The 27,493-nt window shown below is 41.2% G+C and overlaps 2 protein-coding genes across 9 annotated transcripts in view; one reads left to right on the top strand and one right to left on the bottom strand.

Annotated features, from left to right (window-relative positions):
* The window catches only part of INPP1 (inositol polyphosphate-1-phosphatase), a 36,009-nt gene extending 31,169 nt beyond the window's left edge, over nt 1–4,840 (bottom strand). The window contains exon 1 of the mRNA XM_027555385.1: nt 4,664–4,840. The gene's annotated coding sequence lies outside the window, so the exon portion shown is untranslated. The remainder of the gene's footprint in view (nt 1–4,663) is intronic.
* Nucleotides 4,841–14,967: 10,127 nt separating this feature from the next.
* The window catches only part of HIBCH (3-hydroxyisobutyryl-CoA hydrolase), a 152,555-nt gene continuing 140,029 nt past the window's right edge, over nt 14,968–27,493 (top strand). For 7 of the 8 annotated variants that reach the window (XR_003513374.1, XM_027555422.1, XM_027555442.1 and 4 more), the window contains exons 1-2: nt 14,972–15,108; nt 27,104–27,146. Coding sequence is in view for 7 of the 8 variants with exons in the window: in XM_027555422.1 (XP_027411223.1) it covers nt 15,074–15,108; nt 27,104–27,146 (78 nt within the window). In the remaining variant the exon portion in view is untranslated. Of the gene's footprint in view, nt 15,109–27,103; nt 27,147–27,493 lie in introns of all 8 variants that reach the window. The other variant, XM_027555457.1, reaches the window with a different exon arrangement.

Genomic DNA, 27,493 nt, shown 5'->3' on the forward strand with positions numbered 1-27,493 from the left:
AGACTATTTTCTTTGGGCTCTGTTGCCAGCTGGCTTCCTCTGAGGATTGGGCAGTGGGTGAACCAACAGTAGATTGAAAGTGAAAGTTGCTCAGTCGTGTCCAACTCTTTGAGACCCCATGGACTATACAGTCCATGGAATTCTCCAGGCCAGAATACTGGAGTGGGTATCCTTTCCCTTCTCCAGGGGATCTTCCCAACCCAGGGATCAAACCCAGGCCTCCCGCATTGTAGGCGGATTCTTTACCAGCTGAGTCACAAGGGAAGCCCAGGAAAACTGGAATGGGTAGCCTATCCCTTCTCCTGGGGATTTTCCCAACCCATGAATCAAACTGGGGTCTCCTGCATTGCAGGCGGATTCTTTACTAAGCTCTCAGGGAGCCCAACAGTAGATTGGAGAGTAGCAAAAGGAAAAAGGAGGAAGGTTGGGGGATTTTTTCCCCCCACCTCTTTTTTTTTTTTTTGATGTTTTGGGCCTCTAGGGTTCTTGCAAGGCAGCCCCTGCTGCTGCTGCAGCTAAATCGCTTCAGTCATGTCCAGCTCTGTGCGACCCCACAGACGGCAGCCCACTAGGCTCCCCCATCCCTGGGATTCTCCAGGCAAGAATACTGGAGTGGGTTGCCATTTCCTTCTCCAATGCATAAAAGTGAAAAGTGAAAGTGAAGTCATTCAGTCGTGTACGACTCCTAGCGACCCCATGGACTGCAGCCTACCAGGCTCCTCTGTCCATGGGATTTTCCAGGCAAGAGTACTGGAGTAGGGTGCCATTGCCTTCTCCAAACCTAACCCTAAGTTTCTGTAAATAGTCAGCTCAATAAAATCTCTTCTGTTGCAGCATCTAAGTGGAAGTTGGTTCCCATTAAGACAGAATGATGGATTAAAGAACACTGAAAGTGAAAATGAAAGAAAATCGCTCAGTTGTGTCCGACTCTTTGCGATCCCATGGACTGTAGCCTACCAGGCTCTTCCATCCATGGGATTTTCCAGGCAAGAATACTGGAGTGGGTTGCCATTTCCTTCTCCAGGAGATCTTCCCGACCCAGGGATTGAACCCGGGTATCCCTCATTGTAGGCAGACGCTTTACCATCTGAGCCACCAGGGAAGGCACGTTGGTGAACACCGTAAAACACAAATCTTTTATTTTGTATGCATCATATTTTACATCTGAGCTTTCAGGTATTGGCAAGGTAATTGTAGAATGATTTACAAGTTTCCTGAAACAGGAATTTGAATTACTCTGAGGCCAGTGCTTGGGAATGTAACCCTCTGACTATTGTTCACTTCTCCATACGTTTTTTGACAAGAAACACTCAGTTGCATTTTATTGAAGATATCATCCACTACAGTATGGTGGTGTTAAAATTTGATGTTTTCCATGGAATCTTTAAGGAAATATTCTTAAATATCAGGTATACCATATAAATGAGACAAAAGTCATATATAGATTTGGGAGAAGCTTCTTTCTCATCTTTGAACCAGACCTTAGGACATGCCTGCAGAATCCCAGGGCTCCTTGGAACACAGTTTAAAAATACAGATTTGGAGAGTACAAGAGTCTGGAAGATATATCCTTCATAAATATCAAGTGTCTAGTATATGTCTCTAGGTTAGATTCCTAGAATCACACGGTCAACCATATGATTTTGCCCATTGCCCTTCAAAACCCTCCTCACTGTGAATGATCTTGCTTTTCTCGTTACTGCATCTATTATGAAATACAAACCACCCCCCCCCAACATTTCCTAGTTTCTCATCACAATTTTAATCACATTTTTATTATTAGTGAATTTATTTCCCTTGTCTATTTGCCATTTATATTTCCTTTTATCCTCTTCCTTCCCACCTGTTTTTAGCTGCATTTTCATGTTTGACCATTTTTTATCTATTCAATACATATTTTTTTTTTAGTTATTGTATATAAGGAGGATAATTGTTTTGCAATGTGCTGGTTTCTGTTGTACAACAATGTGAATGAGTCATAAGTGAAAGTGTTAGTTGCTCTTTTGTGACCCCATAGACTCTAGCTTACCAGGCATCTACGTCCATGGGTTTCTCCAGGCAAGAATACTGGAGTGGGTTGCCATTCCCTTCTCCAGGGGATCTTCCCGACCCAGGGATCAAACCTGGGTCTCTGCATTGCAGGCAGATTCTTTACTGTCTGAGCCAGCAGGGAAGCCCATATATATGTATATCCCCTCGTTTTTGAGACGCCCCTCTCGTCTTCCATCCACTCCAACACAAGACGACCCTGTGTTATACAGCAGCTTCCACATATAATTCCTTGTATCTAGGTATTCTGCTAATGGATATAAATGATAAACAATACAATTATGCCTCTGCCCTAATGGAGCTCACAAACTAGTAATATTGTAGTCTTACTATTTACCCTGTTTAATTCAATTAATAATATAGTGCATATGGCAACTCTTTGTCACATTTGTTGTGAGTAATTTGTTATGATGAATTTTTATTATTACAAATTAAAATTTTTTTGTGTGTAGTCAAATCTATGAGTCTTTGTGTTTATGCCTAGAAAATCCTTTTACAACCAAAGATCAGATCAATATTCACTTTTATTTCTCCTGCTATTTTTCACTATTTGATATTTTAGATTTAAGTCTTTAATAATCTGTAAGTTTTTTAAGTCTTTATTGAATTTGTTTCAATATTGCTCCTGTTTTGTCTTTTTTTTTTTGGCCGGGAGGCATGTGGCTCTTAGCTCCCTGACCAGGGATCCAACCTGCATTGGAAGGCAAAGTCTTAACCACTGGACTGCCAGGGAAGTCCCTAGAGGTTATTTTGGGACGCTCTAAATTGATTTCCCCGGCTCAAAAATCTAGCCAGTTTTCCTGACATCATTATTGAACAGACATCCTTTTCCTACTAATCTCTGATGACAAATAGATCATGTATTAAATTCTTTTATGCTCTAGGCTATATTTCTGGATCCTCTATTTGTTTTTGTTCATCTTCATCCACCTCTGAATTGCTGTGCCAAAGTCATAGCTTTTTATTTATTGTATTTATTTATTTGGCTGCATCACATCTTAGTTGCAGCACTCAGACTAAGTAATTGCAGTATGTGGATTTAGTTGTTCCTCGTCTTGTGGGATCTTAGTTCCCAGACCAGAAATTGAACCCGTGACCCTTGCATTGCAAGGCAGATTCTTAACCATTGCACCACCAGGGAAGTTCCTGGCATAGCTTTTTAATAGCAAACTGGGTAACTCTTCATCAAAATTCCTTCCAAATATTCAAAATATTTGTTTTTAGATGAAATTTATTAACCACTTTTCTGGTTATAAAAACAATGCATTATGAAGACAAGTTGTAGAAACTTTGAGAAAATATGGAAAATGTAAAGAATGAAACAAAACGCATCCCAAATTCTGTGACTGTTAACATTTTGGAGTATAACTTTCCATCTTTTCTGTGTGTGTGTGTGTGTATATATATATATATATATATATATATATATTTTCCACAAATATTTCCAAACATACTGTTTTGTAAACTGCCCTTTAATAATCATTTATGAGCATTTCACCATATCATTAAATATTCCTTTGAAATATGATTTTTAATGACATATTAGCCAAGACCTCTAGCATAAGGGTCAATATAGTAGTGTCAGCAGGGAGTGCTCACAGCCTCCTAGACTCAGTCATATCCTTCACTCAGTCATATCAAGCTAGCACTGAGGTCACCAGTTGTTGTCACATGGATCAGTGTTACATGCCTGTCACTGTCACACTTCAGAGCTTGAAATCAGCTGTTGCAAACTTGAAATCGGTGTTGACTGTAATCCGCTGGATTGTAATGGGTTTTGGAGCATTTGCACCTATATCTTATCTGTTAGGCATCTGTAAAAATGACTCAACCATAGGATGTTAGGTAGCTAACAAATAGGCAGAAATGTAGGTTATTCAAACAAGAACTAAACTTGAATTGATTTAGTTATGAGATTTCTAGCACCGTATTGCACAATCTTATTTTTGTTTTCCTTTAAAAATCATTAACTGATAGGACTTCCCTGGTGGTGGAGTGGATAAGAATCCACTTGCCAGTGCAGAGGACAGGAGGTCAACCCCAGCTCTGTGAAGACTCCACTTGTGGTGGAGCAATGAAGTGGGTGTGCCACACCTCCTGAGCCTGTACTCTGGAGCCCTCGAGCCACAACTCAGTAGCCAGTGTGCTGTAACGAAGACTCAGCGAAAAAAAAAATTCATTAATTAATACAAATCGTTTATACTCGCCTTAGAAAAGATGGAACAACTCATGAAAATAAAGCATATCCATGGTTTATGGAAGAATTTAGGGGAAGAAGAATCCTTAATGTTTTTGATAGAATATTTAAAACTCCTTGAATTTTTCTTAAATTACAGTGAAATTAACTAAACTATATAAAGTAGGGAGCTTTGAGTGTGGTATTGAGGGCTACACATAGCTGAAATCCCACAAAAGCAAAGGGTTAATTTCTAGAACAAGTCATGCAGATATATTTATAGGCACTTCCCAGTATATGGGAACATAGGCTTATCTCTATCAGTCTCACCAGGCCTGAGTGTATCTTTACTCTCTCACACTCTATACACACAAACAAAACCCAAACACATACATGCATTAAACTTCATAAAATGAGAATTATCTTTTTTTCACTTACCTTTCCGTAGAAGGGCTGATTACTGAATTCCAAGATGTGAAACAGAATAAACGTCAAAGCCTTGAAGTATTACATATGGATACTTAGGATCTGAGCTCTCCTCTGTCTCAAGGGAATTAAAAGCTGGAAACTGAGAGCAAAATATTCAGGGTAGGGACACTGGATAGCCTTGCTTCATCTGAACACTTTTTAAATTAACTGCCCAGCTCAGTCCCTGCTGATTAGGTGTAGAATTCTCTGTTGTTCAAGTACAAAGGTTAACCTCTGGAGCAAGCATATTATCAATGAGTCATTTCCTCCAATTGTTAAATATTCCTCAATATTTCCTTGTTTACTTTAGCTATCCATGTAAAGTCCTAAAATCAACTTTTGTTGGAGACCCCTTGATACTCTTTAGCTTATATTTCTAATATTTATATCTTCATTGCTTTTTCCTTTTTTGATTTTTGCTTTGAAATACATTTGCCCAGCATTTTTTTTTAGAACTGTTAATTTTATAATCTACCTTTTGGATATTACATGGCAAACATGAGTATGATACTAATTTCATAGGGAAAGGTGCATTAAAATTCTTTAAACTTCTTAGGCATTCAAAAATAGAACTTTAAGAAGCTTGTTTAAGATGTCTAATATGCAGAATCCAATTCTTACCCCAAACCACACCCTCCATACCTCATGTTACCTACTTATTCTGGTAAAACCTTAAGCCAAGAGACTGGAAAGGCCAGTGGAAACAAGTAGATCTTTCATATGCAAATTATACTGTGATCTCTTTTGTTTAGTGACTTCCTTCTATGATCCATAAAGTTCATCGTTACTTAGGTAATATTAGGAAACAAGTATATAATCCTAACACTTAACAACTTAAAAATAATTTTAGCTTTCAAATGTCTTTACAGTTACTGAACTTTTTATCCGAAGTGCTTTTCATGAAAAGAAAAGTGTTTTTTCCCTACAGGATATGCTGACACTGAAATGTTTACTGAAATGTTTGCTTAGTGTGATCAGTCTCAAATTTCTACAAAGGAAGTTTCGAAAGAACACATTGGAAGATTAGAAAGAACATATACTGAACTCCTGTTTTGGCTGTTATTGTTCACACAGCTTTATTTTTTAATATTTGTTTGTTTCTGCCTTAGGCTGCACTTGGTCTTAGTTGAGATACTCTGGATCTTGGGTCTTTGTTGCAACACGCGTGTGGGATCTAGTTCCCTGACCAGGGATCAAACATTTTTCCTCTTTTTTTTTTTTTCACAAGTTAAATATATTACCTGAATATACAGTTAAATTTTACCTTGGAAACAGCAACAAATGTGGTTCAGCAGATGCTTCTGTGAGCACCAGTGAGTTAATGAAAGTTGCAGACTATTGCTTGACACCAAGATGAGGAAAAGGACGCTAATTCCCAGTCACCATCTATGTCCCCACTGCCATTTCTGGTCTCTTGCTCATCTTCCCTTTTTAAAAAAAAAAAAATTATTTAATTTTGGCCATGCTGGGTCTTCACTGGTGTGCAGGCTTTTCTTTAGTTGTTGGTGCAGAGGCTACTCTTGAATTGCACTGCACAGGCTTCTCATGGCAGCGGCTTCTCTTGCTGTGGAGCGCAGGCTCTGGGGCACGTGGATTTCAGTAGCTGTGGCTCCTGCGCTCTAGAGCGCAGGTTCAGTAGTTGTTGCACACGAGCTTAGGTGCTCCGGCGCATCTTCCGCCACATCAGGGATTGAACCAGTGGCTCCTGCATTGGCAGGTGAATTCTTTACCACTGAGCGACCAGGAAAGCCCCTGTCTTCACTTTAGATAGTCTTATCTTCTGGGTGATTATGGAGGTTTTGTCCTCAACATACTCCAGGGTCTAGGAGGAGATGAGAGTAGAGCTGCAGCTATCTCTAATTCGTTGTTGTTGAAGTCATAACTTAAAACTTGGGGAAAAGTGTTTTCCCCAAAAAGAAATCTTTGATGTTATGATTTATCACAAGTTTTTCATCAGCTGCATATTATTTCCTACCTCATCCACTCTGTGGCAGGAAGGTTTTTTTTTAAATTTCATTTATTTATTTAGGCTGTGCTGGGTCTTCACTGCAGTTTGAGGAAAAGACGTTGGTTTAATAGTTGTGGCACACAGGTTTTGTTGCCCCGTGGCATGTGGAATCTTCCCAGACAAAGTATCGAACCTGTGTCTCCTACATTGGCAGGCAGATTCTTAACCATTGGATCACCAGTGAAGTCCCCACTCTGAATCTTAAAAACACACACCAAACAAATATTGTGATCTTGCCTTCCACTATCTTTTTGTTTTAAGTGACAATTTTGCTCCTAAATACAGGCAGAAATTTTACAAATTTTGATTGATCTTACCACTAATAACATGGGATGCATTATCTTGGTTTTTTTAATTTAAGATTTGGAGGCAAGGGTCTCAAAGGAGGGTTTCTGAGCATTGAGGCTGCACAGAATACTGATATTCACGTTTCTCGTTTGTTACCTTTTTATCTTTGGGAAAGTGAATGTAGCATTAATAGTAGCAAACCTCACCAACCAAACACCAGAACAATAAAAATATGACTCTGAAAAGGACTCGAAGTCTTCTCATGTAAGTGGAAAAACATATGATTTTGACAGTCATTTGATTTTATTTCTCCTCCTCCAAAGAAATAGCAAATATTAAGAAATCCAAAGTTCATAAGAGTGAAGTATATGCATACTTTAAGATAAATTTTAGTCTTCCTACATATTATTATTGCTATGTATGCATGTGTGTATAGTTGCTTCAATTGTGTCTGACTCTTTGCGACCGTATGGACTGCAGCCCACCAGGCTTCCTGTATGAGGAATTCTCTAAGCAAGAGTACTGGGGTGGGTTGCCATGCCCTCCTGCAGGGGATCTTCCCAACCCAGGGATGGAACTCCCATCTTCTGTGGCTCCTGCATTGCAGGAGGATTCTTTACTGCTGAGCCACCAGGGAAGCCCATTGTACAGATGCATACAATTCTAGGGAAACCTAGAAGAGTTTAAAGGCTATAATTATCACAAAATGTTTTCCTGATTACATAGTTTCCAGTTGACCTTGCTAACATCACAGTATTTGTAACTCTACTTATCAAACTTGGTAGGACAGGTCAATTTACACATTTATTAATTTGGGGATGTTATAGTGGTAATATAAAATATTTATTGCTAAACTGAAATCCTCAAGACTGTATATAGTATGCATATTTCAAAATAATGATGCTAATTTGACATTACATATTAGAAATATGCCCATTATTAGAAATATGCAAATAGACGTTTGTACTATTATCATGTACCAAGGCTTATGTTTTTTGAAAATACAGTGCTTCATAATGTCAGTGTTATATCTTGGGCTGTATATATAAGAGTTATGCATGTATTATTATTTTAATTATTAAGGACACAATTGTGCATGCACTATATCAAAATAAGCAATAAATGAAAGCTCTTACATAAGGAATCTGATTTGGAGACACTACCTTAAGAAAAAAACATGTCTTTCCATCTTTGATGTGATGTAATCACCACCTGGTGGCAATTTACTAGAAACCTAGTGCACATCGCAAATTCATCCAAAAAGTATTTGGGGAATCACCTACAAAGAAAACGTGGTAGGTCTTGTGTAATGTTTTTTATGTCCTTAAAAACCACTTTTTGTTGCAAAACAATTATTTACTCTCAAGAGAAACAATAAAAAATATAAATTGTAATAGCGAAGTAGAGAGTCACCCCTGTTTCTACTACCACCCAAGGATGACTGCTGCTAACATTTTGGGTATATATTCTTCTAGTGTTTCTGTGCATATATACACAGATTTTTTTTTCTAACAGAAACCATCTTTGTTTTTGAAATTTCCTATTTTATTCATGCTCCTAACTTTATCAGCTGCTGTTTGAATCAATACACTGAGCATGATACTGGCTGATGATCTGAGAAACAACCCATCATTGCCTACCAAATCCACATAATGCTGGAACTCATGAACATCCCCAGTATCCAAACAGATGGTTAAATCTCATGATCTCTGGATCTAAGGTGACCAATTTATAGCTCAAAACAGTTAAACCAGGGACTTCCCTGGTGGTCCAGTGGTTAAGAATCTGCCTTTCAATGCATGGGAGGTGGGTTTGATCCCTGGTTGGGGAACAAAGATCCCATATGCCACAAAGCAGTTAAGCCCGTGCCACAACTCCTGAGCCTGTGAACCACAATTAGAGAGTCCGTGGGCCACAATGAAAGACCTCACATGATGTAATGAGGATTCTATGTGTTGCAATTGAGATCCAAAGCAGCCAAATGGATAAAAAACAGAACAACCTGAATTCTTCTGAGTAGCCTTTTCTGATTCCTAGACTATGACAAGTGGCCCTACTCTGTGCTCCCATTGCACCATGTAAACTCCAAGGCTGCAGGGCCTAACACCTAACTCAGCATCTGGATCATTAGAGGCCCTCAGTGACTAGACAAAGCACCAAGAGAGAGGCAGATATACCACAAGTGTGTATGAAATTCCATGTGGCCAGAGAGAGGAAGTTGAAAAGAAAGGGCACTCAGAAATGTGGCTCAAAGGTAAGCAATATTAAAAAATATTTTAGTCACTGGTTCAATTGTTAAATTTAAATTAAAAATAATTCATTTCCTCAGTTGCACTAGACACCTTTCAAGTGCTCAGTATCATTTGTGTCTGGTGTTGAACAACATGTGTGTATGTTAAGTCGCTTCAGTCATGCCCAACTCTGTGGGACCCCATGGACTGTAGCCTGCTAGGCTCCTCTGTCCATGGAATTCTCTGGGCAAGAATACTGGAGTGGGTTGCCATGCCCTGCTCCAGGGGATCTTCCCAACCCAGGGATCGAACCCTCCTCTCTTACATCAGGAGATGCACTGGCAGGCAGGTTCTTTGCCACCAGCACCACCTGGGAAGCTTGAACAGCATAGTAATAGATGACTGGGAGATTTTTTAGCAATTAAATAATAAGTCAAAAGGTATCCTAGGAAGGCTTGTTATCAGTAAAATCAGTAAAGGATGTGATGGTTGAGAGATAAGAGAGAAGTTACATCTGGGATGAACATGAATATGGGTACTAGGACAGTAGCAGTGAGGTGTTAGGAGTGGGCAAATCTGAGATAGGTTGCAAAGAAATCACTGGTATGCCTGGATGACTGATTGGCAACGAGAGAAGAAAAAACTATTCAAGAGTGGTAGCCAGCCTCCAAACAGCCCTCGATGACATCCCAGTAATCACGCCCTGGTGGAGTCCCCTCCCACACTGTACCAGGCGTGGTCTGTGTGACCCATAGAATAGGGCATAGTGATGGTACCTCATTCCCAAGATTAGGTTATAAGAGATATGGTGGCTTCTGTCTTGGTGGCTCTCTTTTGGATCACTTAGTCTGGAAGAAGCTAGCTGCTACTTTGCAAGAAACCCTAAAGAGAGGACCTTGAGGCTAGAATTGAAGGCTGCCAACAGGCATGTGAGTGAGTTTGGAAGTGGGCTCTTCTGCCCCAGGAGAGCACTCAAATGACCATTGTCCCAGCTAACGAATTGACTGCAATCTCAGTGAAGATTCTGAGCCAGAACCATCCACCTAAGCCTCTCTCTGATTCCTGAGCCTCAGAATCAGAGACGTAATAAATATTTGTTGTTTTAAGTTGCTAAACTCTGGGGTAATTTGTATCAGCAACTGATAATTATTGCATCAAACACTAATAAAAAGATAATCTAATTTAAAAATGAGCAAGAGAGTTAAAACTGCTACTTTACAGAAAAAGATAAAAAGTATATGAAAAAGTGCTCAATATCATTAGCTACAAGGGAAATGTAACTGAAAACCACAATGAGACAATACTATACACACACCAGTAGACTAAAATTAAAAAGACTGACAGCACAAAATATTGATAAGGATGTGGAGCAAACACAATTCTGTTTTTTTTTTTTTTAGGTTTGAGACATAATTCATGTATAATACAGATTTATCAATTTAAATTATGTAATTCAATAGTTTTTAGTTTAGTGCAACCATCACAATGGCTTTCCATGGTAACTCAGTGGTAAAAAATCCACCTGCCAATGCAGGAGATGCAGGAGACTCGGGTCTGATCCCTGGGTTGGGAAGAGCCCCTGGAGAAGGAAATGGCAACCCACTCCAGTACTCTTGCCTGGGAAATCCCATGAACAGAGGAGGCTGGCAGGTTACAGTCCATGGGTTCACAGAAGAGTCAGACATGACTTAGCAACTAAACAACAACAACAAAAAATCAGAACATATTTTGGAATATTTTTATTACACCAAAAAGAAACTCATATGACTTAGCTGTCACCCTCCAGTTGTCCCACCACTCCTCCCAAGCCCTAGGCAGCCACTAGTCTACTTTCAGTCTCTATATATTTGCTTGTTCTAGACACTCATATCACTGGAATCATAAAAAATGTCATCTATTGTGACTGGCTTCTTCACGTTGCAGTGTTTTCAAGGTTCATTTATGTGGTAGCATGTATCAACAGTTCATTTCTTTTTATTGTCAAATAATATTTTATTGTGTGCTTATATCACTTAAAAATCCACCAGTTAGGCCAACTTTTTCATGATTATAAAGAATGCTTTCATAAAGATTTGTGTGGACTATGTTTTCATTTCTCTTGGGTGTATATCCAGAAGTGGAATTGTTAGGTCTTGTGGTAACTCTGTGTTTAACCATTTAAGGGACTGTCAGACTTCTTTTCTGAAATGGCCATGGCATTTTACATTCCCACCAGTATTCAGGATTCCAATTTCTCCACCAACACCTGTTATTATCTGTCTTTTTGATTATAGCCATCCTAATAGGTGTGAAGTCACATCTCATCATGGTTTTGATTTGAATTTCCCTGATGGCCAATCATATTGAGCACCTTGTCATATGATTATTGATCATTTGTACATCCTCTTTGATCTTCCATGGTGGCTTAAACAGTAAAGAATCTATCTGCAGTGCAAGAAACCTGGGTTCCATCCCTGGGTCGGGAAGATCCCCTGGAGAAGGAAATGGCAATCCACTCCAGTATTCTTGCCTGGGAAATCCCGTGAACAGAGGAGCCTGGTGGGCTACAATCCACTGGGTAGCAAAGAATTGAACATGACTTAGTGACTAAACAACAACAACAACTTCTTTAGAGAACTGTTTTTTCAATCTGCTGTCCATCTAAAAAATTGGGCTATTTGTCATTTTTTACTGTTGAGTTGTTACAGTTCTTTACACATTGTAGATACCACCTCCTTACCATATATATCATTTGCAAATTTGTTTCCCATTCTGTGCATTGTCAGCAACTAGAATTCTTAACCTAAAATAATAAAAACACTGAAAAAGATTTTAGGTTACATAATTTGCCCAAGGTCACTAAATTCTTAGTGTGTTAGAGGCAGGTCAGGACTGAATACATAATTTGTGGAGCTTAGTGCAAAATGAAAATGCAGATTCCTTTGTTCAAAAATTATTAAAAGAATAGCAATAAAGCAAAGGCACAGTCCTTCTAAGCATGGGGCCCTGTAAGCCACAGATTACACACACATGAGGCTGGGGCATAGGGAAGATTTGAATTTTGGACTTATCATGGGAAAGCCCATGCTTTTCAAAGTAAACCATGCTGATGATTGTTCATTTTTTGTGCACACTAACTGACGGTGATGTCAGAGTTCAGTTCAGTCACTCAGTAGTGTCCGACTTTGCAACCCCATGGACTGCAGCACGAAAGTCTTCCCTGTCCATCATCAACTCCCGGAGTTTACTCGAACTCATGTCCATTGAGTTTATTATGCCATCCAACCATCTCATCCTCTGTCGTTCCCTTTTCCTTCTGCCTTCAATCTTTCCCAGCATCAGGGTCTTTTCAAGTGAATCAGTTCTTCACATCAGGTGGTCAAAGTATTGGAGTTTCAGCTTCAGCATCACTCCTTCCAATGAATATTCAGGACTGATTTCCTTTAGGACTGACTGGCTGGATCTCCTTGTAGTCCAAGGGACTCTCAAGAGTCTCCTCCAACACCACAGTTCAAAGCATCAATTCTTCAGTGCTCAGCTTTATAGTCCAACTGTCACATCCATACATGACTCCTGGAAAAACCATAGCTTTGACTAGATGGACTTTTGTTGACAAAGTAATGTCTCTGCTTTTTAATATGCTGTCTAGGTTGGTCATAGCTCTTCTTCCAAGGAGCAAGCGTCTTTCAATTTCTGCAGCCACCATCTGCAGTGATTTTGGAGCCCCAAAAAACAAAGTCTGACACTGTTTCCACTGTTTCCCCATCTATTTCCCATGAAGTGATGGGACCAGATGCCATGATCTTAGTTTTCTGAATGTTGAGCTTTAAGCCAAAATTTTCACTCTTCTCTTTCACCTTCATCAAGAGGCTCTTTAGTTCTTCTTCGCTTTCTCCCGGCAGTCTTGATTCCAGCTTATGCTTCACCCAGCCCAGCATTTCTCATGATATACTCTGCATATAAGTTAAATAAGCAGGGTGACAATATACAGTCTTGACATACTCCTTTCCCAATCTGGAACCAGTCTGGTGTTCCATGTCCAGTTCTAACTGTTGCTTCTCGACCTGCATACAGATTTCTCAGGAGGCAGGTCAGGTGGTCTGGTATTCCCATCTCTTGAAGAATGTTCCACAGTTTGTTGTGATCCACAGAGTCAAAGAATTTAGCATAGTCAATAAAACACGAGTAGGTATTTTTCTGGAACTCTCTTGCTTTTTTGATGATCCAGTGGATGTTGGCAATTTGATCTCTGGTTCCTCTGCCCTTTCTAAATCCAGCTTGAACATGTGGAAGTTTGCGGTTCAAGTACTGTTGAAGCCTGGCTTGGGGAATTTTGAGCATTATTTTGCTAGCATGTGAGATGAGTGCATTTGTGCCATAGTTTGAGCATTCTTTGGCGTTGCCTGCCTTTCTTCAGTCCCAAAGAAGGTGATGTCAGAGGGTGATGTCAAATAGCAATTTCCCACAACTGATTAAAAACTGAATTGGAAGTCAGGAGTTCTTTCTGTCGCCCTGTTTGTCCTCTGTTCAATGGTTATTTGGTAATTATATTTGAGGTAAGTAGAAAGGTAATTTTGGACCAAAGCCTTTACGGTATATCCACAGATGTCAAATTGCTGAGACTAACTCCTTCAAATTCCCTCTCTCTGAAATTCTTCCCTGAGTTCCACCTTCTTGATAAATCTATCAGTGCTTCAGTGGCGATGAAATGTTTGCTGAGGGACATCTGGGTGTATCAGGTGGCAGAGGACCAATCTTCTGTATCTATGTAATAGTGGATACCAGTGGATGAGTTAAATTTTGGTTTCATTGAAGAGTAGGCTACTTTCTAAGTGCAATTATGCTTTCACTGATAACAGTAACTTAGTTCAGTTGAAGACATATCTATCATCTCTTAAGGAGATAATTCTTGTCTGTCATTAAGACTGGGGAATTTATAACTTTTCCAAAAAACAGGAAATATTAATATCTCAATACTAATATTCTGCTGTTAGGCTAGCAAAAGATTACATAAATGTATTCTTATCACATATATTTCATCCATTTGATTCTCAGAATAGAGAGTAAGTTTATATTTTTTAAAATTAAAAACAAAATTTTTTTGACCCCACCGCCAGGCATGCGGGATCTTAGTTCTCAAATCAGGGATAAAATTTATGTCCTCTGAAGTGGCTGGCTGCACAGTTTTAACCACTGGACAGCTAACGAAGTCCTAAGCTTACATTTTTAATTTTAAAAAAGGCCTTAAAGCTCCAGAAAAGTCTCTTCTATCACTCTTCGATAGTCAAAGTAAGCTACCTTGACCGCTTGGGCTTTTCCCAACAGAGCCCCTAGCGAGCAATCTCCTCCCACGCTCCCTATCAGCCCGCCTCTGCTCTCTGACCGCGTCTTCACCCCCACCTCGACCTCCGCCTTCACCCGGCCCCGCTCCGCCCCCCGGCCCCGCTCCGCCCCCCGGCCCCGCTCCGCCCCCCGGCCCCGCTCCGCCCCCGGCCCGCTCCGCCCCGCGGCCCCGCTCCGCCCCCCGGCCCCGCTCCGCCCCCCGGCCCCGCTCCGCCCCCGGCCCCGCTCCGCCCCCCGGCCCCGCTCCGCCCCCCGGCCCCGCTCCGCCCCCCGGCCCCGCTCCGCCCCCCGGCCCCGCTCCGCTGGGCCCAGCCCACCTCCTTTCTCTCTCAGTCCATTTCCTCAGCAGTTGTTCCCGCCCTGCCCCTTAGCGAGGCGCAGCGGAAAAGGCCTGCTCTAGGCCTCTCTAGCTCTCTGGAGGACTTGCCGTCTGTTTCCGGAGGCTTCCGGCGGCAGTAGGCGGGCCTGACGTGAAGAGCCACGCCAAGGGGGCTGCTCAGTCAGCGCTGATTTAGCTCGCGTGTTTTGGCAATGGGGTTGCAGAGGTTGTGCAGACTCATGTCGAGGTGAGTAAGCGAGCGGCTAAGGACAGCCTCGTCAGTTGCGCTTGCCCGGATGAAAAAGGTCGGGAGTGGGGACTGTCTGGCCTTGAAGTTTCTCATCGCCTTTGGAGACTCAGCTCTCAGACCCGACTCGCGCGGGTCATCCCTCCACCCACCTCCTCGCCTTACTCCTTCTAGCACCGTCTTCTCAGCATCGCCTTCGTTTTCTGCCTCTCTGGCTCTTAGGCAGCCTTGACCCCCGTTCCTTTCCTTCTTTAGTTGAGTAAGTTTGGGGGACACGCAGAGTTTCCACTTGGAGGAATTTTGTGGCATTTTTGGTGCTGCTAACAAACATTCGTGCTTTGCTAGGTGTCTCTGTGCTCGTGGTGTGATTGGTGTGCTAGGTGTCGCATGATTCCAGCGTTGGTATAGGTGTCTGAAACTTTGAGCCGTGTGTTGCGCACACACAGCTTGCCTTGGGGAAGTGTGTGTGCAAAGATGTTTAACGTTTGAAAGTGCTGCTTAATGCCACTGGAGCTCAGCTGAGAAAATCTGATAGCTATCACTGTAGGCAGGCAGGCAGGCTGCAGCAGTCCTGAGACCGTTTGCCTGCCCCCCGTGCATTACCAGGTAGCAGATGGGACCACTTGAAGGAGAACCGCTAATTGGCCTGACAGCTGAAATTCCTGGGGTTTTTTTAACCTTGGCTTTTGCCTTGGGGATAAGAGATGGGAGTGGTTTTTTCATTTAAGGATAGTTGAAATGGCAACCCACTCCAGTATCCTTGCCTTGAAAATTCCATGGATGAGGGGCCTGGTGGGCTGTAGTCCATGGAGTCGCCAAGAGTCGGATACGACGGAGCGGCTTCACTTCATTTTCAGGGCTTTAGAGGGGGCTTCCCAGGTGGCGCTAGTGGTCAGAAACCCACTTGCCTGTGCAGGAGACAGAAGAGACCATGGGTTCGATCCCTGGGTGGGGAAGAACTCCTGGAGGAGGAAATGGCAACCCACTACAGTGTTCTTGCCTGGAGAATCCCATGGACAGAGAAGACTGGCGGGTTATAGTCCATAGGGGCGCAAAGAGTCGGACACGACTAAAGCGACTTAGCATGCACAGCTTTAGAGCAATGTGTCTTGTCTTAACTTTGTATCCATGGGCCTGGGGGCTTCCCATGTGCGCTAATGGTAAAGAATCCGCCTGCCAGTGCAGGAGACATAAGAGAAGTGAGTTTGATCCCTGGGTCTGGAAGATCCTCTGGAGGAGGGCATGGCAACCCACTCCAGTATTCTTGCCTGGAGAATCTCATGGGCAGAGGAGCCTGATGGGCTTATAGTCCACAGGGTAGCAAAAAGTCGGACACAACTGAAGGGACAGCATGAATGGACACCGAGGACCTGGTGTTCAGTATTTGGGGAAAAAAAAAAAAATAGAAGAGTTGCTTTTGTTCTCTCTGTGTGGTTATTTTTTAAAAAATTTATTTACTTGTTTATTTTTATACCTTGAAATTAGTTGTCCCTGTGGCTCTAACCAGCTCACAGAGAGACTTGGCAGGTATAAAGAACAATCAGTTCTTTATAAAGAACAATCACTGCTGCTGCTTTTTTGAAGCTGTGAACAAATACCAGATTGTTTGAGAAACAAACTGGGAAGGCATATTTGTTAACAAAATTAAATGACTTGGGAAAGACTTTGTTATTCCCAGAGTTCAGGCTGGCTTTGTTCCTTCCAGTATTGCAAGGTGCACTAATTAGGCAAATCCTGGACCCATTTGGGGGTTTTGATCAGAGATGCATTTTCCAGGAGTAGGCCTGGTGTGGGTATTACCCTAGCAAAGCAGAGCACGGAGGCCAGTATCATCCAGTCTATAACAATGTAGTCTACAAATGTACTAAGTAATAGGGTGCCACAGTTTTCTGAGAGGAAGTAGGGTCTCTGTGCTGTGGTTGACATTGTTGTCCAGTCCTTGAAGTCCGGCTACCCTTGGCTGTTCGGCCAATGTCTTGCTTTCCTACTACCACTGTCCACTACTTATCTTGCCCTGGTGCCAATACAGCCCTTGGAATTTGTTGTCATTATTCCCCAATAAAGTACCTCTCTCTGAAGATAACTCTCAGGTTTGTATGACTAACCCTAATTTGTCCTGAGCTCCAGTACTATTCACAAACACCTGAATGTCTTCTTTGCACCTCAAATGTACATTTGGACGTAACTGCAACCCTTGTTCCACCTCTGCACTTTCAACTTCTTAGTACTGTCCATCCTTTTAGATTCCTAAAGTTATCTAAGTTCTCCCACGCGCTCAATCCTTATCTCTTCCTGCTCATTTGAATTTGAACACACTTCTTATGTTCACTTTGTGGAAACTTGATTTATCTCTTGTTCAGTCGCCAAGCTGTGTCCAGCTTTTTGTGACCCCGTGGACTCAGCTCTTCAGACTTCACTGCCCTTCACCATCTCCCTGAGTTTACTCAAACTCATGTCCATTGAGTTGGTGATGCCATCCAACCATCTAATCCTCTGTTGTCCCCTTCTCCTCCTGCCTTCAGTCTTTCCCAGCATCAGGATCTTTTGCAGTGAGTCAGCTCTTTGAATCAGGTGGCCAAAGTATTGGAGTTTCAGCTTCAGTATGAGTCCTTCCAATGAATATTCAGGACTGATTTCCTTTAGGATGGACTGGTTTGATCTCCTTTGTGGGAATTTTCTTCCCGGGACTTGGAAACAGTGAACCTGAAAGAATAACACTTGGACAGTCTCTGCAAGGACTGACAATTTTATTTCTGCAGTCAAGCCTTTTTATAGGAGCAAGGAACAAAGAGCTTAGAGCATACGGCCAGCAGAGCACGTACAAGGCTAAGATATAATCAGTAAAAGATACTTCAAGGAACAGCGTGTTCTTAACGACCCATGTGTTTATCCATGACCCATTTTCTCAAGCAATGTTTTTAACGTTTAATTGCTAAATTTTGGCGCCGAGCATAGCCAAAGGCAGGAAATGTTTTTCAACTATCAATACACAATGCCTGGGTACTTCTGGCCCTTCACCATTTCCCCGAGGACCTTCTCCTTCAAGGCTATTTTGCATTGCACCTCCCAACATCCTTGCTGTCCAGGGGACTCTCAAGAGTCTTATCCAGCACTACAGATCAAAAGCATCAATTCTTTGGTGCTCAGCCTTCTTTATGATACAACTCTCACATCTGTACATGACTGCTGATTTATCTCTTATCTCTTTGCAATTTGAATAGTTTCTGCACATGACTGCCATGTTAATCTTGTGAAAGTTTACTTCAGTGCCATCCATTTCTCTGCTCAGAAGCTTTTAGAGGTATCCTCTTAGCTATGGCAACCTCCTTCAAAAGATCCCGTGCATGTACTGCTACATTCACTGCCCCCACCCCTGCAGCAGGCCGCCACCAACCCATGCCTCCACTGGAGACTCCTGGACACTCCTCAGCAAGTCTGGGTCAGTCTCATGTGGGGTCATTGCTCCTTTTTTCTGGGTCCTGGTGCACAAAAGGTTCTGTTTGTGCCCTCCAAGAATCTTTTTCCCAGTCCTGTGTAAGTTCTGGCAGCTCTATGGTGGGGTTAATGGCAAGAATGAATGTTGACATTTTAGGAATCAGTGAACTAAAATGGACTGGAATGGGTGAATTTAACTCAGATGACCATTATATCTACTACTGTGGGCAAGAATCCCTTAGAAGAAATGGAGTAGCCATCATAGTCAACAAGAGTCTGAAATGCAGTGCTTGGATGCAGTCTCAAAAACGACAGAATGATCTCTGTTTGTTTCCAAGGCAAACCATTCAATATCATGGTAATCCAAGTCTATGTCCCAACGAGTAATGCTGAAGAAGCTGAAGTTGAATGGTTCTATGAAGACCTTCAAGACCGTTTAGAACTAACACCCAAAAAAGATGTTGTTTTCATTATAGGGGACTGGAATGCAAAAGTAGGAAGTCGAGAAACACCTGGAGTAACAGGCAAATTTGGCCTTGGAGTACAGAACAAAGCAGGGCAAAGGGTAATAGAGTTTTGCCAAGAGAACTCACTGGTCATAGCAAACACCCTCTTCCAACAACACAAGAGAAGACTCTATACATGGACATCTCCAGATGGTCAATACTGAAATCAGATTGATTATATTCTTTGCAGGCAAAGATGGAGAAGCTCTATACAGTCAGCAAAAACAAGACCAGGAGCTGAGTGTCGCTCAGATCATGAACTCCTTATTGCCAAATTCAGACTTAAATTGAAGAAAGTAGGGAAAACCACTAGACCATTTAAGTATGACCTAAATCAAATCCCTTACGATTATACAGTGGAAGTGAGAAATAGATTCGGGGGATTAGATCTGGTAGACAGTGCCTGATGAACTATGGAATGAGGTTCGTGACATTGTACAGGAGACAGGGATCAAGAACATCCTCAAGAAAAAGAAAAGCAAAAAAGCAGAATGGCTGTATGAGGAAGCCTTTCAAATAGCCATGAAAAGAAGAGAAGTGAAAAGCAAAAGAGAAAAGGAAAGATATACTTATTTGAATGCACAGTTCCAAAGAATAGCAAGGAGAGAAAAGAAAGCCTTCCTCAGAGATCAGTGCAAAGAAGTAGAGGAAAACAATAGAATGGGAAAGACTAATGATCTCTTCATGAAAATTAGAGATACCCAGTGAGCATTTTATGCAAAGATGGGCTCAGTAAAGGACAGAAATGGTATGGACCTAACAGAAGCAGAAGATATTAAGAAGAGGTGGCAAGAATACACAGAACTAAACAAAAGAGATCTTCATGACCCAGATAATCATGATGGTATGCTCACTCACCTAGAGCCAGACATCCTGGAATGTGAAGTCAAGTGGGCCTTAGGAAGCATCACTATGAACAAAGCTAGTGGAGGTGATGGAATTCCAGTTGATCTATTTCAAATCCTAAAAGATGATGCTGTGAAAGTGCTGCACTCAATATGCCAGCAAATTTGGAAAACTCAACAGTGGCCACAGGACTGGAAAGGGTCAGTTTTCATTCCAATCCCAAAGAAAAGCAATGCCAAAGAATGCTCAAACTACTGCAGAAGTGCACCCATCTCACACACTAATAAAGTAATGCTCAAAATTCTCCAAGCCAGGCTTCAACAGGATGTGAACCGTGAACTTCCAGATGTTCAAGCAGGATTTAGAAAAAGCAGAGGAACCAGACATCAAATTGCTAACATCCGTTGGATTTTGAAAAAGCAAGAGAGTTCCAGAAAAACATCTACTTCTGTTTTATTGACTATGCCAAAGTCTTTAACTGTGTGGATCACAACAAACTGGAAAATTCTTCAAGAGATGGAAATAGCAGACCTTCTGACCTGCCTCCTGAGAAATCTGTATGCAGGTCAGGAAGCAACAGTTAGAACTGGACATGGAACAACAGACTGGTTCCAAATAGGAAAAGCAGTATGTCAAGGCTGTATATTTTCACCCTACTTATTTAACTTAACAATAACCTCAGATATGCAGATGACACCACCCTTATGGCAGAAAGTGCAGAGGAACTCAAAAGCCTCTTGATGAAAGTGAAAGAGGAGATTGAAAAAGTTGGCTTAAAGCTCAACATTCAGAAAACTAAGATCATGGCATCTGGTCCCATCACTGCATGGGAAATAGATGGGGAAACAGTGGAAACAGTGTCAGACTTTATTTTTCTGGGCTCCAAAATCACTACAGATGGTGACTGCAGCCATGAAATTAAAAGATGCTTACTCCTTGGAAGGAAAGTTATGACCAACCTAGATAGCATATTCAAAAGCAGAGACATTACTTTGCCAACAAAGGTCCGTCTAGTCAAGGCTATGGTTTTTCCTGTGGTCATGTATGGATGTGAGAGTTGGACTGTGAAGAAAGCTGAGTGCCGAAGAATTGATGCATTTGAACTGTGGTGTTGGAGAAGACTCTTGAGAGTCCCTTGGACTGCAAGGAGATCCAAGCAGTCCATTCTGAAGGAGATCAGCCCTGGGATTTCTTTGGAAGGAATGATGCTAAAGCTGAAACTCCAGTACTTTGGACACTTCCTGCGAAGAGTTGACTCATTGGAAAAGACTCTGATGCTGGGAGGGATTGGGGGCAAGAGGAGAAGGGGATGACAGAGGATGAGATGGCTGGATGGCATCACTGACTTGATGGACGTGAGTCTGAGTGAACTCCGGGAGTTGGTGATGGACAGGGAGGACTGGCGTGCTGCAATTCATGGGGTCGCAAAGAGTTGGACATGACTGAGTGACTGATCTGATCTGCTCTGATTTAACTTATATGCAGAGTATATCATGCAAAATGCCAGGCTGGATGAAGCACAAGCTGCAATCAAGATTGCGGGGAGAATTATCAATAACCTCAGATATGCAGATGACACCACCCTTATGGCAGAAGGTGAAGAACAAAGCCTTTTGATGAAAGTGAAAGAGAAGGGTGAAAAAGTTGGCTTAAAACTCAGCAGTCAGAAACCATAAGATCATGGTTTCTGGTCCCATCACTTCATGGCAAATAGATGGGGAAACAGTGGAAACAGTGACAGACTTTATTTTTGGGGGGCTCCAAAATCACTGCAGATGGTGACTGTAGGCATGAAATTAAAAGACGCTTGCTCCTTGGAAGAAAAGATATGACTGACCTAGGTGAAGTCGCTCAGTCATGTCCGACTCTTTGCGACCCTGTGGACTATGTAGCCTACCAGGCTTCTACATCCATGAGATTCTCCAGGCAAGAATACTGGAGTGGGTTACTGTTTCGTTCTCCAGGGGATCTTCCCTACCCAGGGATCGAACCCGGGTCTACCGCATTGGAGGCAGACGCTTTAACCTCTGAGCCACCAGGGAAGCCCTATCGACCTAGACAGTATATTAAAAAGCAGAGACATTATTTTGCCAACAAAGGTCTGTCTCTTCAACAGAATGGTTTTTCCAGTAGTCATGTATGAATGTGAGAGTTGGGCTATAAAAAAAACCTGAGTGCCGAAGAATTGATGCTTTTGAACTGTGGTGTTGGAGAAGACTCTTCAGAGTTCCTTGGACTGAACCAGGCCAATCTAAAGGAAATCAGTGCTGAATATTCATTGGAAAGACTGATGCTGAAGCTGAAACTTCAACACTTTGACCACCTGATGGGAAGAACTGACTCATTGGAAAAGACCCTGATGCTGGGCAAGATTGAAGGCGGGAGGAGAAGGGGATGACAGAAGATGAGATGGTTGGATGGCATCACCGTCTCAATGGACATGAGTTCGAGTAAACTCTGGGAGTTGGTGATGGACATGGAGGCCTGGTGTGCTACAGTCCATGGGGTTGCAAAGAGTCGGACATGACTGAGCAACTGAACTGAACTGAACTTAGCTATGGAATTAAATAAAAACTTCCCAGCCTTGGTTTCAACGATTTGACCCCAGTTTACCTCATGAATTCAATGGTACTTACTCTTCTGTTAACAGCTCCTGGGAGATAGTATTCTAGGCGCTTCTCTTATCCTGTGGCCAAACTAGACTACTTGTTCTTATTGTTTCTTACTTCAGGTCCTTGAAATCCAGGGGGATCAGATGAGAAACAGATATTTAAATAGAAGTAATATTTATCAGCTCTGGTAAGTGTGTTAAAGGAAAAGAGAACCAGGTTTAGAAGGAAGTGAGAGATCAGGGAGCCTCTTCAAAGGGATTGATCTCTTTTAAGTTGTTAGTAACACTCATTCCCTTCATCTTCTCTGTGGTTTGCTGAACTGTATTCTTTTGGTTTGGTTCTTGGTCTGCCTCTCTTTACTCTTACGTAGTTGTTTCTGAAGACTCAATACTTGATTCAATTTTGTTTTCCTATGCTGAAAGTGAGAGTTAGTCACTCAGTTATGTCGGACTCCTGGAGTTTGCTCAAACTCAAGTCTATTGAGTTGGTAATGCCATCCAACCGTCTCATCCTCTGTCGTCCCCTTCTCCTCGTGCTGTCAGTCTTTCCCAGCATCAGGGTCTTTTCCAGTGAGTCAGCTCTTTGAATCAGGTGGCCAAAGTATTGGAGCTTCAACATCATCCTTACAATGAAGGAAGGACCCCATGGACTGCAGCTCCTTTCTGTTCGAAGAGTCCCAAACTCATATGCAGATGCTCAGATGGGAGCATTGAGTGGTGCTAGCTGGTGGGGATGAGCAGGGAACCGGTGAGCAATCGAGGGGGCTTCCCTGGTGGCTCAGTAGTAAGGAATCTGCCTGCCAGTGCAGGAGACTTGGATTCGATCCTGGGTTGGGAAGATCCCCTGGAGAAAGAAATGGCAGTCCACTCCAGTATTCTTGCCTGGGAAATCTCTCGGACAGAGGAGCCTGGTGGGCTACAGTCCATGGGGCTGCAAAAAGTCAGACGTGACTTAGCGACTGAACAAGTGAGCAATAAAGAGCCCTCTGTCTCAAGGAGGCAGCTTTTCTGCCTTGGGCATTGTTGCCATTGTGAAACCTAGTCCCAGTGTTTCCATAACTATCAATATTTCTGGAAAGACTGGAAAACTCCATTTTTAAGTGAAATCTCTTGATTTTTTAATCTTCATAATTTTAAAATCCTGCTAACTATACAACATGTTTGTCAGCACAGGAAGCCTTCAGGCCACGGTTCTTAGCTGCAACTTTCTAATTTATTCCCCATAGAGAACTGAGAGGTGTGTATGCCTCAGTGATTGTCTATGCATGTGACTTGTTGACAAGTCTTTAGCTAACTTTTCTTTCAAACTCCAGTCTCTTCTCCACTCACTGTTGAATATTTTTACTTATACCATTACAAATTCAAGAAATTAAAAATGGAATTCATATTTCATTCTACAAACTAGCTAGTTTCCTTTCCAACCTTTTCAGTACCTATTTCTCCTGATTCTCTTGGCTTGAAATCTTGGGATCATTTTTGGCATAATTCTTTTTCTTTTCCGTTGAGTTTTTACTTGATAATAACTCTGTAAATCATGCTTTTGTTTCCACAATTGCTTTTCATCAGTTCATGTCTGAATTACTTGGCCTTGGACTTGATCTTCTATTCTATTCATATTCTACTTTGCCTATTTCTGCTGTAATAATCTTCATTAAGCACTGTTTTTATTATATTGTCATCTTAAACAGGTTCACTGAAAGTTAATTTTGTAAGCCCGTGTGTGTGTGTGTGTGTGTGTGTCGATAATCAAAAATTTCATAAATGATAAGGTTCTCATTCTTCTTAGTTGTTTTTAACCTTAGCATGTATCAGGATTACCTGAAGGGTTTGTTAAACATAGATTTCTGAGCCTTACCGCACAGTGTCTGATTCAGTAGGTGTGGATGGGGTCATATATTTGCATTTCTACCATGTTCCCAGGTAAACTGATGATGTAGGGCCAGGGGCCACTTTTGGAACAACTGCTGCTGGCAGTAGAGTTGACCATCGTGTGAAGAAAGTAAGCCTTATAAAGAGAATTAGTAAATTAGCAGTAGCTGGGATGTGCATGCCTCTTCCCTTCCACCAGATGGCACTCTGGGAGCCAATAGGAAGGAATATGAAGATCATAAATTCAGAATTACTAGGAGACTCTGAACATGCAGATACATTTTTGAGTTATAAAAGTTAATACCAGTTTAAAAATAATAGTTGAGTATAAATTGGAATATATAGAACTAATAGATTATATAGAATCTGGCAGGAAACTTAGTTGTACTTAAGTTTATTTTCTATTTGCTTTATAGTAATTGGTCCAGAGATTTTTTGACCTGTAAAGGTGATACATAGTGGTTTGAACTGATGTTTTATAGTTTTATATTAACTTTCCTCAAATGAAATAAAATTTTTTTTGTGCTCATTGATTTATTCACCTTTTCCCCTTTATTGTGGACTTGAATTTTCACTACTGGAATGGTGGAACAAATTTGGGGTAGTTTCTTTTTAAAAAAATTTTTTATTGGAATATAGCTGCTTTACAGTGTTGTGTCAGTTTCTGCTACACAGCAAAGTACATCATTTATACATACACATATATCTACTCTTTTTTAGATTTCCTTCCCATGTTCAGTTCAGTTCAGTCGCTCAGTTGTGTCCGACTCTTCGCGACCCCATGAATCGCAGCACGCCAGGCCTCCCTGTCCATCACCAACTCCCGGAGTTCACTCAGACTCACGTCCATCCAGTCAGTGATGCCATGCAGCCATCTCATCCTCTGTCGTCCCCTTCTCCTCCTGCCCGCAATTCCTCCCAGCATCAGAGTCTTTTCCAATGAGTCAACTCTTCTCATGAGGTGGCCAAAGTACTGGAGTTTCAGCTTTAGCATCATTCCTTCCAAAGAAATCCCAGGGCTGATCTCCTTCAGAATGGACTGGTTGGATCTCCTTGCAGTCCAAGGGACTCTCGAGTCTTCTCCAACACCACAGCTCAAAAGCATCAATTCTTCAGCGCTCAGCCTTCTTCACAGTCCAACTCTCACATCCATACATGACCACAGGAAAAACCATAGCCTTGACTAGACGGACCTCTGTTGGCAAAGTAATGTCTCTGCTTTTGAATATGCTATCTAGGTTGGCCATAACTTTTCTTTCAAGGAGTAAGTGTCTTTTAATTTCATGGCTGCAGTCACCATCTGCAGTGATTTTGGAGCCCAAGAAAATAAAGTCTGTCACTGTTTCCACTGTTTCCCCATCTATTTCCCATGAAATGATGGGACCAGATGCCATGATCTTAGTTTTCTGAATGTTGAGCTTTAAGCCAACTTTTTCACTCTCCTCTTTCACTTTCATCAAGAGGCTTTTTAGTTCCTTTTCACTTTCTGGCATAAGGGTGGTGTCATCAGGTCACCACAGATCATTGAGTAGAGTTCCCTGTGCTAAATAGTAGGTTCTCATTAGTTACCTGTTTTATATATAGTAGTGTATATGTCACTCCCAGTCTCTGAATTTGTCCCCCTGTCTCTGCTGTAACCATAATGTTCTTGCATCTATAACTCTATTTCTGTTTTGTCAATAAGTTCATCACAGTTATTCTGGGGGACTTCCCTGTGGTCTAGTGGCTAAGACTCCTGTGTTCCCAATCAAACCTAGGATCAAACTCCTGGATTTGATCCCTAATCAGGAAACTAGCTTCCACATGCCTCAACTAAGAACCGGCATAGTCAAATAAATATTAAAAAAAAAAAAAAAAGTTCAGTGTTATTCTGGATCTAAAAAAAAAAAAAAGAAATTAGCACTTAACTTTTTTGATACTTAATTTTTCTTTCTGGAAGGTTTTGAGTTAAGTTGAAATAAGTTTTAGAAATGGTGCTTTAGGGTAAGTATAATTCAGATTTTAAAAGTCTATATGAAATTTATTTTAGAAATGCTCCTAAATAAGCTAGAATCTATCACTTCAGATTTATTGATTTTAATGATAACTTGTCTGCACTTTGGAATCATATAGGAGGAGCTTCAAACAAAATACGTGTCCTATTTTGTTATGTTAGGACACAATATGTCTGTATCCTTCCATAGTTTTCAGAATGTCCTATGCTTGGGATCACAATATATAGCCTTTTCAGATTGACTGCTTTTGCTTAGCAGTGTGCATTTAAGGTTCCTCTGTTTTTTTGTTTTTTTAATGGAATAGTGTTGTTTCTTTTTATTGCTGAGTAGTATTTCATTGTATATATATACACCACAGTTTGTTTATCCATTCAGCTATTGAAGGACCTCTTGGTTACATCCACATTTTGGCTAATATGAATAAAGCTATCATCAACATTTACGTGTAGGTGGACATAAGTTTTTAGCTCATTTGGGTAAATACCAAGGAGTGCAATAGCTGGGTCATATGATAAGAGTATGTTTAGTTTTTTAAGAAACTACCAAAATTTCTTTGAAAGTGGCTGTATTGTTTTGTGTTCATACCACAATGAATGAATTAAACTTTTTTAAAAAATTTTTTGTTCTAATAACTGTTCAAAGAAGCTAAAGCAAACAAAAGGGAATGTTGTATTTATACATTGAAACATGACTATCCACATTACTGTGTTCATTGTATTCTACATTTGTTTCAGGTTTAATTCATATAAAAGGACTAATATCATACTGCAGCATTTGGTAAGTTTGGATTTTGTTTTTCTGGCATATTTATTTATTTTTCCATAATAAATTATTTTTCCATCATAAATTACCCATCATATTATAAATTCTGATGGGTAATTTAAAATGTTGTTAGGGAAGTAGAGAAATACTGTCAGATTTTGTTGACTGTGGTACACTGTGATTTCCAATTTTATAGTGTCAAATTTGACACATATAACTTGTAGGAGGTGGCATAAGGTTATAGGTAAGAGGATGAATCTTCAAGTCAGAATGCTTAGGTTTAAATAACGAATCTACTACTTAATCTTGGGCAGATTACTTGCTCTCTCTCAGCCTCCTTTATTGATATTTTAAAAAGGGGG

This window comes from Bos indicus x Bos taurus, chromosome 2, assembly GCF_003369695.1.
Source record: "Bos indicus x Bos taurus breed Angus x Brahman F1 hybrid chromosome 2, Bos_hybrid_MaternalHap_v2.0, whole genome shotgun sequence".
Taxonomy (NCBI): domain Eukaryota; kingdom Metazoa; phylum Chordata; class Mammalia; order Artiodactyla; family Bovidae; genus Bos; species Bos indicus x Bos taurus.